The following is a 17,129-nucleotide window of genomic DNA, read 5'->3' as shown; positions in this document are numbered from 1 at the left end:
TGGAAATCACCCAAAACGTAAAAATGTATAAAAATGTAATAATTATCATTGTCCTATTGTTATCAGCTAACAATCTGTATCGACACTTATTGTAGTGCAAATGTAGTTGCACTATTATTTTTAAAAGCTGTCTACTGGGAGTGCTGGTACCACCGATGGCTTTGTTTTAAACAGAAACTGCAAAAGAATAAGCTTTTTGCCACTAGATAAATTCAGAGGGAACCAGTAAATCGGGGGAAACGTACCACCAATAGGCGTAACTGTATTATCTTTATCTAGAGCTTCAACTCTAGGCTATATTTTAAGTTTGGGGTGGGGCTTTTATTGAAAATTCTAGTACTTTTATATCTCTACCCATATCCTGTGAGTGCTGAATCCTTCCTATATTATCTTGTTCTGCGTGGAAAGGCTGAATATAGCACAATATATTGTTGCCAGTGATTGCCAGATGCATGACGTTGAGCTACTGTATCTGTGTTCGCTGGGATTACATTTCCTGTGCAGAATTCTTCCACCATTGGCAAGGGAGCACCCCACTCATAAATAGAGGGTGCTGATGTGTGTCCTTTTATTGGCTCCTGTAATGAGTGTGTAGGTAGCGGCACATGTAATCCCACACTAATTGGTTGTTGTTTGTTTGCATATCCATGACATAGCCGCTAAATAAAGCACTTAGTAACAGCAGATAATTCCCTGGTAGTGTGAAAAGTGTAATTACAGTGCGACTGTTCCCTGCAGTTAGTGTTACATGTGGAATTACAGGAGCTTGGAGCAGCTGTGTGTCCATAGTATTGTGGTCATTTTATTTGTCAATGTGTCAGAATGTCGTCTTTTTCTTACAGGACTTGTGACAAACCTGGTATGTGGTGTTATCAGGTGTTTTGAAACTCTGCCGCAGGGGTTCTCAATACTTTTTTGCCCTGGGTCCCGTCTGACAGTAAAAATTATTACAGCACCCCAGCAAGTTACCGCAGAATGGGCGCCACACATGCGCGGTCAGCAGACCACATATGCATAGTAGCACTGCGGCAGCACAAAACGAGAACTGAAGTGACCGCTAATGTGATCACTTCATTTCTTACACACCACATGTGCTTTTTTTTTATGCATTCCTACGAATGTTAAGTTTATACCCCCCTGTAAAGATTTTGGGTGTGGCAGAGGGTGACTAGGGAGATGATGCTTGATTGGGGGAGGTAGCCGGAGGCAGAGGGGGATTGGGTGACTGTGGAGGCAGAGGGTAACTGTGGAGGCGGTGGGGGGCAGAGGGTGACTGTGGAGGCAGTGGGGGGCAGTGGTTGACTGGGAGGCAGTGGGTGACTTGGGGAAGCAGTGGGTGGCAGGTAGAGGCAGATGGTGACTAGGGAGATGGTGAGTGACTATGGAGGCGTTGGGGGCAGTGGGTGACTGGGGGAAGCAGTGGGTGGCAGGGAGAGTCAGAGGGTGACGAGGGAGATGGTGGGTGCCTGGGGGAGACAGGGGGATAGGGTGACTGAGGAGGCAGTGGGGGGCAGAGAGTGACTGTGGGGGCAGTGGGTGACTGGGGGAGGCAATGGGTGGCAGGGAGAGGTAGACCATGTATATCAGGGGGCTACATATAGATTGTCACTAGTCATGCCACCCTGAAGTAATTCTCCCCAGATCATGTCTGCTCTCCTGAATACTTTGTCCATGCTAGAACCGCAGCGTGTTGAGGGCAGCTCTTCCTCTCCTCCCTGGGTTTTCGGTGCATCAGGGATGGTCACGAGATGCTGATGCAAGACCCTGGTGCTGGCGGCAAGAACATTAGGACTGCCTCAGAGAAGAGGCACTGGCAGAGCCAGAGAGGAAGAGCTGGGGAGAGATGATGGGAGGAGAACGCAGGGGGTGGTGTCCAATTCCACCCCCTTCCTGATTATGCTCATGGTTGCTGCTAGATCCTAGTTGGAGAAGGGACCTCTCTGACGTCGCAGCCACGTGACCTCTGCAGAAGGGCCGGACTGCTCCATTGTTACCATCCACGTGGGCATAGCTGGGAATATATTTTTGTGGCGAGCGAAGCGAGCCCATGAGGGGGACACTTTTGGTCCCCCGTTCGGATCCTTTCCCCTCCCCCTTTGGTCGCGGGTCACGTGGGTGTGACGTCAGAGGTACCTTGCAGCACCCCACTCTAGACCTAACCTTATGCTCATTTGAGACTGCTGTATTGGTTCACATAGGTGGACATTTGTCAAAGTCAAACCTTCTAAAGATGGAAGGTGGAGGTATTGCCCATAGCAACCAGTCGGATTATAGATATTTTATAAAAATATGCTAAATAAATTACTAGAATCTGATTGGTTGCTATAAGGAACACATCCACTTCTCCTTATTAAAAGGTTTGATCATTCTCCCCCATAGTATTTAAATTATCAACGCTCTCTCTTCTAAAAAGGACAAGTGGAGAAGTTGCCAATAGCTAGAAGCTGATTGGTTGCTTTAGGAAGCTTCTCCAAAAATTGTTAGCTGGAATCTGATTGGACAAAAGGTAATGGAGCATATGAACCTGGAGAACAAGGGAAACTGAAGCGCTCACAGGGTTTCTCCTGAATTGCGCAGTTGTCAGGCATGGTACACACGTGGCCCTAGTACATGGCTAGAGGGGAGCTTGGGGTGGCAAATTTACCCACTCATGCAGATTGGAGGGAAGCGATAGGTATTTTAATAAGATTCTCATGAGTTTTATGGAATGTTTTTCAGTTTATGCTGGCTTATAGCTTATGGGGGGGTACTGTTCTGTATGTAATGAGCGGACCCCCCAGAGTAATGACCAGTATTTTCACCATACTTTAGCACGTATGTCCTGAAAACAGACACCATGTCCAACAATAATCCAAGGTGATACATCTCACAAGCCCTGGCTGTGAAATGCTCACAGAATCACCCATTTTCAGTTTCCCGCACCCTCCCTTACGCTTTAACAGAGTGCATGTTCTAATATGCTGTATTGTGGCAGTAAAGCACATTACAGTCACATTATAGAGCACATTATGATAATGTACCGTACGTATCACAAGTGAGGGGGATAGCCATCAGTAAAGATTAAAGGAACGATTATTTAAAATCAATTTATTGAATATATGAATCCTTACAGTGACCTAGGAAGTGATGTCTAGTAAATGTGTGATAGCAGCCTATGGCGGGGGCTCCTTACTGCCATAGCCCAGTGTGTAGGTCCGCTGCGGATTATGTATTTATTTTGTTACAAGCGCATTGAGTTTCCTGAAAGTGCCAGGTTGGATGCCAGCAGCTGGATACAATGTACATTATTAATGCGGCTTCCTCAGGACTTCACGCTGTTTATTAGCTCTATCTCTCTTCCTCTGCAACTCACTAGCCAACCTGTTTTATGTCATCCTTTGGGATAGCTAACCGCCCCATTCCTTTTATTAACTTTGTATAATATTCAAGTTACTTTTATTTCTGTGCATGTTGTTTTGACAGCGGAATTGGCTGGTTGGTGTCGTATAGATTTAGAGGTTAATAACATTTGACCTTCTGTATGAATTGCTCTCTATTTGTGAAATAAGAGACCCATACCTGCTGGTTTCTGCAGATCATTAATTGATAAATGCACTGATCCATGCTGTCTCCTAGACACTTCTTTCTACAGTACTTGAAGGACTTCAGCATTGAAAATATGTCTCAACATAAAGGAATTTTCCACCATTTCCATTCCATTTACTAAATGCAATGTTTTACCTTTTTTGTTTGTCTTCTGGGTTTTTCACCATGAACTTTATATCTGCCAGGCAGAGTTATCTTTTCATTGTCATTCGAGGCAACACTGTTTGGTTGTCCCCTGGGTATTGAACCCACATTTTTATTTTGCATTTAAAGGCATAGGGGTCTATTTACTAAGCAGTGTTAGGAGACAGAGTGAAAAGTGATAAGGTGCCAGCCAATCATCTCCCAACTGTCATTTTTCAAACACAGCCTGTGAGATGACAGTTGGGAGCTGATTGGCTGGCACCTTATCACTTTTCACTCTGTCTCCTAACACTGCTTAGTAAATAGACTCCATAGTATTGTATGCTAGCTACTAGGAAGGCTATATTGTTAAATAGCCTCCAGAAAATGAATCTGGATTGTACACTATCCACCAGGGAGGTCTGCTGGCTAGTGTACAGTCAGAACTCTTGGGTTGTATTATTCAACAGTCAGAACTCGTGGGTTGTTTGCTCACTAGCCACCAGGGAAGTCTATAATGTATGCTTGCTGCCAGAATATGTGAGTTGTATTGCACACTAGCCACCAGTGAAGTCTGTAACAGTGGCGTATCTAGGGGGGTCGAGCAGGGCACGTGACCTGGGCGCCAGCCTCGGTCCAGGACACTGAGGTCCGAACTACACAGTAACAAACACCGGCGCTGGGTAGTACTCGTACTACCCAGCGGTGGTGTGTTTGTTTTGGCAGCCAATGAGAGTCTGACTTTCATCGGCTGTTGTGCCCACTACCGGAGCCGGTCTGGAGCTCACTCATGAGCTCCACCTTCCAGCTCCCGCCGTAGGTGATGGGAGAAACGTCATGTCGTCTCTCCCATAGTGCAGAGCGGCTGGGAGGACAGAGGAGTGGGCAGCGGTGGGCGCAGGAGTGGCAATTCAGGTAAGTGTTTTTTTGTATGTGTGTGTGTGTCTTTGTCCTATATGTAAGGGGCTCTGGCACTGCATAGGGTTACCACTGTATAGGGGGGACCACTACTGGGGGCAATATATAAGGGGCACTGCTGGGAGCACTGCATAGGGGGGACTACTACTGGGGGCATTTTATAAGGGGCACTGCATAGGCAGAGCACTTCTGGGGGGCACTGTATAAGGGGCACTGCATAGGGAGGACCACTACTGGGGGCACTGTATAAGGGGGGCCACTACCGGGACCACTGTATAAGGGGCACGGTATAGGGGGGACCACTTCTGGGGGCACTACTGGAAGCACTGCATAGGGAGGACCACTACTGGGGGCACTGTATAAGGGGGGCCACTACTGGGAGCACTGAATAAGGGGCACTTATAGGGGGGACCACTACTGGGGGCACTGTATAAGGGGGACCACTACTGGGAGCACGGTATAGGGGGGACCACTTCTGGGGGCCCTATATAAGGGCCACTCCTGGAAGCACTGCATAGGGAGGACCACTACTGTTGGCACTGCATAGGGGGGGACCACTACTGGGGGCACTGTATAAGGGGAACCACTACTGGGAGCACTGTATAAGGGGCATTGTATAGGGGGAACCACTACTGGGAGCACTGTATAAGGGGCATTGTATAGGGGGGACCACTACTGGGGGCACTGTATAGGGGGACCACTTCTGGGGGCACTACTGGGAGCACTGCATAGGGGGGACCACTATTGGGGGCACTGTATAAGGGGCACTACTGGGAGCACTGCATAGGGGGGACCACTATTGGGGGCACTGTGTAAGGGGCACTACTGGGAGCACTGCATAGGGGGACCACTACTGGGGGCACTGTATAAGGGGCACTGCATGGGGGGACCACTACTGGGGGCACTATATAAGGGGGACCACTAGGAGTACTGTATAAGGGGCACTGTATAGGGGGGACCACTACTGGGGACACCGTATAGGGGGCACTACTGGGGGCACTGCATAGGGTGATAACTACTAGTGGCACTGTATAAGGGGCACTGTATATGTGGTACTACTGGGGGCACTGTATAAGGGTGCACTGTTTCAGGGGGCACTGCTACTGGGGACATTACATAAGGGGCACTACTACAGTGGGCATTGCAAGAGGGGCACTACTACTGGGGGCATTAAGGTGCATATGGAATGGAAAGGAAAGTTCCCAGAGTGACGAGAAACGGTGGTGCCTATTTGACACTCCCCCATTTTCCAGTAGCCACGCCCCTGGCCTCCAAATGCCCTAGTTACGCCACTGGCCTGTAATGTCTACTAGCCACCAGAACTCATGAGTTGTATTGTACACTTGTCACCAGGGAAGTCTGTAATCAGTGCCAAATGAATGTCCACAAGGGCCTGGAACTGAAATATATATATTACATATACACAAACATGCAAACATGGATGAAGCTAGGCTTTCTGTCACCCGAGGCAAAGTCTCAGCTTGGCACCCCCACCCTCTGCCCTCCACCCATTGGATAGTAGTCGCCTTTGGTTTGCTTGAATACAAACGTCAGCATTGTAGAGTAATCTAAGGGCCTGATTCAGACCCGCTCGCTAGGCTGCGTTCGCACGCAGCCAGATGATGTTTGCAATCTGCGATTGCGTATGCATTGCAGTGCGTGAACTAGTCCATGCGATCAGGAAGCGTTCGCTCACTGCCCATAGACGGCTTGCTAGAATGAGTGACAGGAGAAACCGTTTGTGGGCGGTGACGGGATGGTCGATGGAAACGGGGGAGTGGTGGTGTGAATGCAGGCGGGCCTGAGCGTCTTAACGCAATTTCAGAGACGTGCATAATTAAGACGCAGCGTCATAGTACACGTCACATGGTTGTTTTATATACTGAAGCACTTGCAGTGCTTACGGTAGGGTATGGGCAACCACAAGTGCGGCGATCGCTTCCGATGGTACTCGATGTTATCGATGGTTGCATACACATCCTGGAGATGACGTGGGAAAGTGGGCGTGTTAAGACAGGCTGGTGGGCGTCTGCATACACAGCGCGATCGCAGGCCAAGACATAATGGGCGTACTAATGCCTTGCCGTGCTATCGCGGATTTGCTTACTTTCACTGCGTGCGAACACATCTAGCGAGTGGGTCTGAATTGAGCCCTTGTTCCTAGCACATAACCAGAACTACTTCTGCTAATAAAGTAGAATTTTAGAGGGATATGCTCTAAACTTAAACTACATAGGGGGGACCACTACTGGGGGCACTGCATAGGTAAATTATGAGTAGTTCATTAAAGGATGTAGGGGCTTATTTATCAAATAATATTTGGAGAATATTCCTTGAAAACACCAGTTTTTTTTGAGCTACCCACAAATATTAAGGATCCCTTGAATGTATGAAGGAGGGGACGCAGCAGGTATCTTCAATATCTGCTGCGGTCCTTCCAATTCCGACAGCAGTTGCAGGCCCGATCTGTTTCTATGTGGCTGTGAAGCTGTCCGATTTACCTTTCACATTCTGGAGCTTGCCCCGATAGGATAACGGCATCTCCAGATGGCTTTATCCTATAGTATCCTATGGCCAAAAATTACAGGGAGAGGCCACCTTGGAAATGGCCTCCGCACATGCGTGGTCTGCTGACAGTGCATGCGCAGGACGGCCCCGGATATAGAAGGGAAATAATTATTTTTGTGTGATCATTTCCCTTCTTTACACATCGCAGGGTCGAGCCCCTTTTTGGAGCCCCTGTCCCCTGCTTGTGATTTTTTTTTGTACATTTGGGGGAAAGTTAATTTCTTATTACCGCAAATAGTGATGATAAGTTATTGGGTCTGAAACCTGATAATTAGTAAATATGACCCATAGAAGTAATTGTAGATCTTAAAGGGAAATAAAAAATAGAAATGTATGTTTCGGATGGCCTAATACTGGTATACAAATTACACACTTACGACACAATGATATATAACATTCATAAAAAATAATCAAATAAAATTTTTTAAAAATATAGTTAAAAAAGGGAAAAGTCCACACACTCAATGGGGTGAGACAGTGTTTAGAAGCTCCTGTAGCATCCTATTGGTGAATTATACGCTTCTCACAGGTCCCAAATGTACAGTATATGTAAAGTGCGGTGTACTGTATCTCTATGCTATAGTGACCGGAGGGCCGGATTCAGAGATGTAAGCAGTGAGCATTCCTGTTGCGTCTTTGGATGCAGCAGTGATGTTCAAATATTGTAATATAGCAGGAAGGGTGCTGTATCCGAATACGCAGCATCGGATCACCATCGTGATCATTGGTCGCAATGGTTGCATACATCGGCCATATGAGTAAGCCAAAGCTTACTTAGACTGGCCACTAGAACTCCTCTGCCGGGGCCAGGACTTCTGCGTTCTTGGACACAGAGCCTGGCATCAGCAGACCTACAAAATGAGACGACATGCCCCTGTTTTGTAGAACGGTCCAGGTTGCCACCCCCACTCAGTACCCCAAATGCCACAGCATGTCAATCATGCTGCGACTGTGGGGGGACGACTGCGAGTGATCACGCAGGACTCGTTCTGCACTTGCGCAGACCCACAAACATCCGAGATGTACATAAACCAGCGGGATTCTGTACATCTCTGAATCAGGCCTCACAATATGCTGCCTGCATTGCAGACAACTACTAGGAATACAACCAAGTAGGGAAAAATATACCACTCACCCCTCCTGGGTTGCAGAGTTACAATGCTGTACTTGGTCCAAGGTCCAGGGTAGCCAGGTACTGCTGCTCCCAGATGGCTGTCAGGAGGGTTTTGCCAGTGGACCAGGGGACTCCCACAATAGTGGCACATTTTTTGCCAGGTGACCAGGGACAGAGCTTAGCGAGACCACAGAGACTAGCACACTGGTGACACAGTGACATATGGCCAGGGATGGGGCTAACCGTGATAAGAGGCGGAGCTTAGAGTGACAAGGGGGCTCCACACTGGGAACACAGCTTCGGAAGACCAGGGGCGAAGCTTAGGGCAACCAGGAAGCGGAGTTTGCTGCAAGTAGGGGTGGAGCTTTGGGTGGCCTCGGTGATCGATTCGGGGGGAAGAGGGGCATGTGGACGATGCTGTGGCCGGTTAGGAGGATAATGTGCTGGGCTGTTGGTGGTGACATGAAAACCTGTTCTTGTCAACACTGTCACTGTGCTCTGCAGGGGATCCTGTGGGCCTGTTTTCATGGGAGGCTGGGAGCTGCAGCTCCACATATTGTTAATCCAGCCCTGTCTGTAATGTATACTAGCCACCAGAACTCATGGGTTGTATTGTGCACTAGTCACCCCGATAGTGATCTGTAAATCAGGGCCGGCTCAAGGAGGAGCCGCGCCCTGTGCAAGAACAGGACGGCACCCGTTACTCTCCATGCCTCATCCACACCCCCTAGATGACATTACTTAGGGGCTTGCCCGTATGGCACGCCTTCTGTTTCGCATCAGTCAGCAGCTGGGCTGCCCCCAGCCGTCTCCCTGCACTGAATGGACACCGTGCTTAGCAAAGCATAACTGCGGCAATGGGCACCTCAACCTCCCGACTGCCTGTGGCACAATGTGTCCCGCAGGCGGTCAGGAGGTTGGGGACCCCCACATCCGCAACTCTGCTTTGCTAAGCAGAGCGCGGCGGTCCCTGCGTAGCTGAATGGATGCCGTGGGCATGCGTGCGGCATCCAATCAGTGCTAGGAGGCCGATGGGAGGGGTGCGCCCTATATTGGGTGGCGCTCCTGTTCAACCGCACTGGTCCATCATTAGGTCATGTTATCAAACTTAATTGACTGAAATTGTTTGGTGTTCAGAGTGAATGTTTCCTGAACGTATTGCAGTGTTACAGCATTTCCTGGCTAGTATACTACACGGTGTGCATACTACGCGTCCTCTTTACAAGTATCGGGGCTTTTTGTAGCCGGGGTGTAACAAAGATCTGAGATTCCTTGATGCCACTGGCAATGACCGGATACATTGTATCCCATTACATCCTTGCTGTACATCGAAATCCACTTTCACTCACAAAGAAGAAAAGGCCATGGTATGTGTAATGGAGTAGGCTGTGCGTCAAGGAGTTCTCAGAAGTCGCTTTGTTTAGAATTTGGAACAAAAGGCCACGTCTCTTTGAATGAGTCCATACATTATCCGATAGACAGCTTTAATATTGTATATTCTTCCTTTTTTTATTTATTTTACAAATTACTGGGTGGAAATAGAAATATTTACTTAAATCGTTTTTTTTTAAATTTTATTATTATTCTGCAAGTTCTTGGAAAACACCTATTTCTTGTCATTTGTTTGTAACGTATCACTGGGACCATATTATCATCTCTCAGATAAGTGGCAGACACTACCGAGGGCCTGATTGAGAGTTCTAAGCTAACGCCACCGCTGCTGCCAATGTGTATGCAGATGTTATGCTAAATTATGCAAATGCGGCAGGAACCGGGAGATGCATTGAGCCGCCCACCGTAGGCTTTGCAAAAAACAAGCATCTGCGTACAAAGATGCAGCATCAGCCGCAGATTATTCGATTATCGCATTTGAGTGAGCCTATGACATGCCAGCGAAACGGTCGTGATAATCCTGCTTTCTTTGCCGACACTCCCCGTTACCTCCTCCAAATGCTCACTGACTGTCACGCGCTGCGTACGACTACGGTAATGTACCTTGACGCATGCGCAGTTTACAAATAATCGCTCAAATCATAAACAACAGCATTGCGTACATCTCTGAATCGAGCCCAGAATTAATTGTTCTCGGCACGGAAATGAGGAGAGATACATTGTGCACAGGCAGAGATCATATACTGATAATGAATGGGAAAGGGAGGCTGTAATTTGTGTTCTTGTCTAAAAGTAAGCATTATATACGTGTCACAATTCACCAATCCCAATCACTGTAATCCTATGGCACCTGGACTTGTGACGCTCGAGCGGCTCAATGATGAGGGCTCCTGAATTTGTAAAGCGACACAGTAGAGACTCCTGGGCCGAATACTACAGACATACTGTGCCTGAGCGTGTATGAATACGGTGCATGGGGAAGCAGTGATGTTACCCATAGCAACCAATCAAGAGGCTGACGCAGAATTACTCACAAGCCCATTTTGCTAATGGACTTTGCTGCTTTTTAGCTCTGCACATGTGCACTTGTTCCGAGAGCCCCTATCCTTCATCGCGTATCTAGCACATGGGAGGTTACAGAAATGCAACCAACGACATCTGGTAAACCTGCCACAATTTTATTTCCTGCATTTGTTATAGTGATTTGTTGATGACCTTTCCTGACGTGCCTTTCAGCCGTGTTGATGCAGCACTTGACAGTTTGCTGTAACTTAACACTTAGGGCTGAAGCCACATTAACCATTACCGCGAGCAGCCGCAACTGAAGGCCCCCATACATTAGCAATTGATTACAGCAATCGTGCAATTTGCAATCGATTGTGTATAAAAATCTTTCCCTTTTTCAATCGATTGCAGAATTGCCACAATCGATTGAAAAAGGGAAAGATTTTTATACACAATCGATTGATTGCAGCAATCGTGCAATTTGCAATTGCTGATGTATGGGGGCCTTTACTTTCTTTTTTAACTCACTTCTCAGTGGGATTTAATGCAGGTTTTTGTTTGCAGCCCCTGAGCAGGTGAAAGTAGGGGCAAATCCCTATTTTAAGGTAAAAATGTTGAGACTTGGGGACTGATTCAGACCCGGACGTAAGCATCCGTTCGCTCGTACGCTGTCGATGTTTTGCTACCTCGCATGCGTCGGGTCCATTTTGCGCATGTGCGGCCGTATCTTTGCGATCACTCTTCGATCGCTCGAACGGACTGCGAGCAGGAAGTGAATTCTGAGATTTGAGTGACAGAATGTGCCGTTTGTGGGTGGTAACAGGGGAAGGTACTTGTAAATGGGGGGAGTCAAAACGGCACTTAATGGCCGTCCATAATTACAAAGACACGTCATTGTACACGTCACCTAGCTTGATTTTTGACTGGAGTACTCGCAGAACTTGCGGGCGCCTAGGGCTACCTTAAGCCTTGCGAGGGCTTCCGATGGTTCTCGATGTTCTTATACACTTCCTGGAGATGACGTGTTCTGCGAGAGTAGAGGGGGCGGTATTAAGCTAGTTTGCGATCGCTTCGTCGACGCTCGCAAAGACAAAAAGGGCGTCCTTGAGCCTTGCATTGCGATCAGGGATTTTACATGGCCGGCCCCTTTTTGCATGCGAGCGGGTCTGAATCAGACCCTTGGTTCGGAACTTCTGAGGCGCCTCAGGCTCCCAATGATGACATAATTTTTAAAATAGAATAGTTTGGCCAATAGCAACATATTAATTTTTGGGTTGACATTTGGCAAAAAGTAAAATAATGGTAATTGATGGTAAAGGTGTTTTTAAGCTTGCAGCTGGGAGTTACATGTATTATTGAATTTTCTTTTTTTCCTAAGTAGCTTAAAATGACTTTACAGGCATAAGATGCTGAAAAATAAGAACTTCCACTGATAGTAACATATGCATAAATCAACCATTACTCCAAATACTTTGTTTTTGGCCACTAACAACCTTTTATACTGTCATCCAATGTTTTTTCCCACTTTTCCCCATTATTAATGCGGCTGCACCAAGCAGAATTAATGCACGACCCCCAGGATAAGCGTTTTGTAATTGAGTGGGTTTACTTACTGCGTGGTAACAGTGTTAAGCTAAGATGCGGTCAATTTTCCAATAACCACAGCGAACTGAATTTGGCCCTTGGATGTGGATGAAGTGAAGATCATACAAATTACAATGATTTACAAATATCTAATTATATATGTGGAAGCTATTATTATAGGTTGTGATAATGAGAACTAGAAAAGCAATCAATAAATCATCCATCCAGCCGCCAATAATGCAGTGTATCTAAATAAATTGACATTGTATCTTCCTGCATTTGCTACCTTTTTACTTATTTATTTTTACGTTTTGTATCTATTTGTCATATTTGCAGCAAGAATGAAAGCTTGATATTCATGTTTTCGGTTGATGTTTTCTAGTATACCCGGGTCTGGATCCCTGACCAAGATGAAGTTTGGAGATCAGCAGAAATTATCAAGGATTACAAAGAAGGGGATAAAAGTCTGCATCTAAAACTCGAAGATGAATCGGTAAGTAAATTGTTGTAAAATAATGCGGACATCGTGGCAGAGAAAAAGAACATTGTTTTTTTTTTTTTGGGGGGGGATCTGAAATATTCTCAAATGATCCCAACTGTGACCTCTTCAAAGATTCAGACTTTTTCTATTTATCGGATGACTGCTAACGTCTACTAAACACTACATTCACCATTGCTGTTCCTACATCCCTTATCAGGGGAGGATATTCAAAGACTGGGTATCTCCATAATGTGGAATGCGTCAGTTACTCTCTAGAAGTGGCTCCAGTTCAGTGAACTGTGGATAGACCATTATAATCTGCATTCCACAGCACGGAGATACTCCTCTATGAAATCCCTTGGCAGTGGTGACGGAGTCATCAGCAATCAGGCGTTTTGTTTTTTAAGGGGAGTTGACCTTTATTCAGTGATTTCTAAAATGATCTGTTCTATCATCTACCAGTTTATAACTTGGAGGAAGGGGGGTTACACCTGACCATATCATGCCCATCCCTCAGTTTCACAGGTCCTTATGGAGCATACACACGGTCAGATTTGTCAGACTTGTCAGATTTGTCAGATGAATGATTGAACGATTAAACGATTTGAACGATTTTACCAAAGTTTTGAACGATTTTTGACTGCATTAAAATGAATGGAATCGTCCAAGTCTGACTGCAAACACATCAGATGTCAGAAATCGTTATCTGACCATCGGGAACGTGCATCGTTGATCGTCCATCGTTCAGGCATGTCAGATATGAACGATTTTCCTCCAGATATGAACGACTGAACGATTTTTAAATCGTTATCGTTCATATCTGAAGGAAAAATCTGACCGTGTGTATGCACCATTAGGGTCTCATTATAGTCACCATTAAGAGTGATATCACAAACCTCAGGTGTCCAGAGAATAAATGCTTAGGAGTAAATTTACTAAGATGGGAGTTCTATTAAGAAGTGATGTTGCCCATAGCAACCAATCAGATTCAAGGTATTATCTTCTAGAAGGTGCTAGATAAATGAGAAGTAGAATCTGATTGGTTGCTATGGGCAACATCGCTTCTCAATAGAACTCCCATCTTAGTAAATTTACCCCTTATACTGAGATGACATGTCAGTAATGTAAGGTCATTGAAATCTTGGGGAAGTATCCATTAAAGTGCTACAAAAAAAAGAGGGTGCAACTCATTAATAATGTGTTCTAACTTCTAAGTGATCCAGGTGGTGCGACACCAAATTATAATATACAGGAATGATAGATGGGATTGGTTGTACAAAGTAATAACAGTGACGCTTATACTTCTAGACTTTTATTCAGGATAATGCATCTTGTGAAATGCCAACATTAAGTGCACAGGTAAACTGGGAAATTGTCTATCTGTGAGCTGATCAATCTGTGTTCTCAAGATCTACTCCTAATTAATTGACAGGACACTAAATAGAAGTTTCTCTGTTATTACCGATTATCTCCTGGGAACATGGGGATCTTGTGCACAGTTCCAATAATTATGAAGAGCGGTGCTGTTGTTTGTATATGGTCTTTTCATGACATTCACTTTTAATTTACCTCACATATTTATTTCAAATACTATTTATCATTGATTTATTTTTGTATAAAAGGGTGTCCGAACCTTGCAAAAGTGTAGATGTAGGTAGAATCGCTAGTAAAGGAAAAAAAATAGGCTAGCCCCTTGCCCTCAACCGATTTATCCTAAAATGATTAATTTTCAAGCGACCATTTTGGCTGCGGCCCTGGACGGATGCCCCTAGGTCTGCGGCCTTCAATTGCTCATCACAGTCTCAATCTGGAAGAGTTTTTTTTTCAAGTGCTGTCATTAACCAATATAGCATCATGCACAAACATTGAGCAAGTACCAGAGGAAGCTGTTAGTGCATCTGTCGGTAAAATATATACATCTCAATGGCCTGGCAATCTTTCCTTTTGTGAGTTTGAGTCTTGCTTGAAGAACCTACAACAGCCAAGTTGACTACACAAGCGATGACGTGGTTCTGAAGTGCTACATGATGATATATATGCTAACTGACACAGTTAAAGACTTGGGAAAGAATGTGACTATGACTTTAAGCTGGAAGACTTGGAAAACCTGTTTGTTCAGATACAACACTGGATTAATCCCCCGTTCCATAGTCCGATGCTTTCCTGCAGCTCTCTCTGCTTCCTTTCAGGTGTGGTTGTCAGGAATGAAGATTTAAGACTTAAGGTAAAAAAAAATTAAAAAAAGCAATGTAAAAGAAAGGACAACTTTCTGTGCATTTTCAAAGTTGGAAATAACATTCACTAGCATTCGTTAGTATGCGTATACTGTACTGAAGGAAATTAAAACTAGCTCAGTCATAGGAGCCTGTTTTGAAAATCGTCCTGGATAAGTTTAAAAGTGTATTCTCCCATGACCTCGACAAGCGATACAGTTATCCTACATTTACCGCATACAATGATCTTGGACCCCTGTTGGATTGTAATTGAGGAGGACTGCACTTTGGATCTTACCAACTACATTCATAAGTAGATTAATCTACTAAGTTTGTTGCAGTTTATTTGTATTGCCTCAGTGCTCTCACTGGTTCCTCGTTGGGTGCTCTAGATGGGTCATTATCAGAGGAGACTTCCATGCTCATTTCTCCAGAAAGATAAGAGAGAGAATCAACGAGGGAGACAAGACCCTCTAAAAAACAAAACAAAAAAAAAAACAGGACACTCTTGGTTAAATAGTGCAAAGGAGGGGAATTGGGATGGGTTGATGTTGGATATGGTCTTAAGGAATTTGCTTAAAGATTTAATATTGTTAGATAACCCCTTTTTGACAATGAATCATACTTAATGTACTCTGATGGTTGGTTTAATCCAGAGGTTCTCAAACTCGGTCCTCAGAACCCCACACAGGTCACGTTTTGCAGGTCACACAGCAGGTGCACAGGTGTAGTCATTACTCACTGACACATTTGAAAAGATCCACAGGTGGAGCTAATTATTTCACTTTTTTGATGCTGTGAGGAGACCTTGAAGACATGCTCTGTTTGGGGTCCTGAGGACCGAGTTTGAGAACCTGTGGTTTAATCAATGTTCACTTTTAATTTGAGTCATTTCTAATACCTCTAGTGAAAAGACGGCTCCTGCGGTTACACAGATGTAGAAGGGACACTGACCCTCATTAATACAATTTCTGAAAGCCCTGTTAAATGTATCCAGCATATGTCCTCTCCATTATTCCCTATAAAATTCAGTAAATGCTTCTGGCACTGCCCTTACGGAAAAAAAAGGAGAGACCATTAATAATTACACATAATATGCGAGGTTTTGGCATAAATTTGGACAAAATTGTGAGCTTACTCACCAGCGTCAAGGTAACCTCATCGGGTAAGTCCCTAACACTATGGGGGTTCATGTCTGGGGCGTGGGACACCCCCAAATAATCCCAGCCAAACCACCCCAGGGCATCACACAAAATAAAACAAAAAATAGCAGTGAAGTGTTGAGGTGTTAGGTAAGTGAAAGTGGCTGCTTTTAGTCTTGAAAGTGTTAGACAAAATGAAAAATAAATGTGTCAAATGTAACATAAATAAAAAAAAAAACAGAGTGATATAAAGTGTTAAAAAATAAATGTTAAGTGATGTCCCAAAGAAGTCCAACCAGAGCAGTTCAAGGGGCCCCACACCCCAAAATTCACCCCATAACTGAAGGCCCCCATACATCAGAGACTGATTGCAGCAATCGTGCAATTTGCAATCGATTGTGTATAAAAAGCTTTCCCTTTCTACTTCAGGGTCCATAGGGGTCCACAGGGTGACCTTGGGGGTATAACTGGATCCTGGATCCTCGGGCACCACGGAGTTAAAGCTTTCAGCTGCTCCCAGGATGCACTTGGGTCCAACCTCCCCTATACCCCGCCCCCGAGCCACAGGCACCTCAGTTTAAGATGGTGCCCGGCCGGTGTCGGGTCACCCTGCTGGGGGGGGGGCTGCAGGTGCAGCCCCCTAAAGCTTTTTTAACTTAGTTAAATTTATTTATTTTTTTGACTAGAGTTTTTTTCTCCAGAGCGGCAGCGCTGGGCTGTCTGTACTGACGCCCACGCTGCCGCTCCTTCTCCCTGCTGGTGCCGCGACGCCAGCACTGAACTGGGGATCGCGGCGGGGGAAGCCAGAGTCTGTACTAGCCGGACTCTGGCTTCCCCCGGGACTGCTGCCGGAAGACGCCGGGGAGATTAAGGTAAGCCGCGCACCGCTGGCGGTGCGCGGATTCCTTGTAAATGCAGTCCCATGCCCCCGGTCTAGGGGACAGACCGGGGGCGCTAGCGGTGGCGGTGGGCCCCCCCTCCATCGGAGGCATACCCCGCCAGAC

At 45.8% G+C, this 17,129-nt stretch overlaps 1 protein-coding gene across 1 annotated transcript in view; it reads left to right on the top strand.

Moving 5' to 3' along the window:
* LOC148436263 (unconventional myosin-Vb-like) overlaps nt 1-17,129 on the top strand; it is a gene marked incomplete at its 3' end in the record, with an annotated part of 109,843 nt that overhangs the window by 80,069 nt on the left and 12,645 nt on the right. The window contains exon 2 of the mRNA XM_088465105.1: nt 12,672-12,782. Within this exon, the coding sequence (XP_088321231.1) occupies nt 12,672-12,782 (111 nt within the window). The remainder of the gene's footprint in view (nt 1-12,671; nt 12,783-17,129) is intronic.

This window comes from Taudactylus pleione, unplaced genomic scaffold (assembly GCF_031769625.1).
Source record: "Taudactylus pleione unplaced genomic scaffold, aTauple2 ptg001846l, whole genome shotgun sequence".
Lineage (NCBI taxonomy): Eukaryota > Metazoa > Chordata > Amphibia > Anura > Myobatrachidae > Taudactylus > Taudactylus pleione.
The sequence above is the reverse complement of the archived record's forward strand: the minus strand, read 5'-3'. Positions and strand labels throughout refer to the sequence as shown.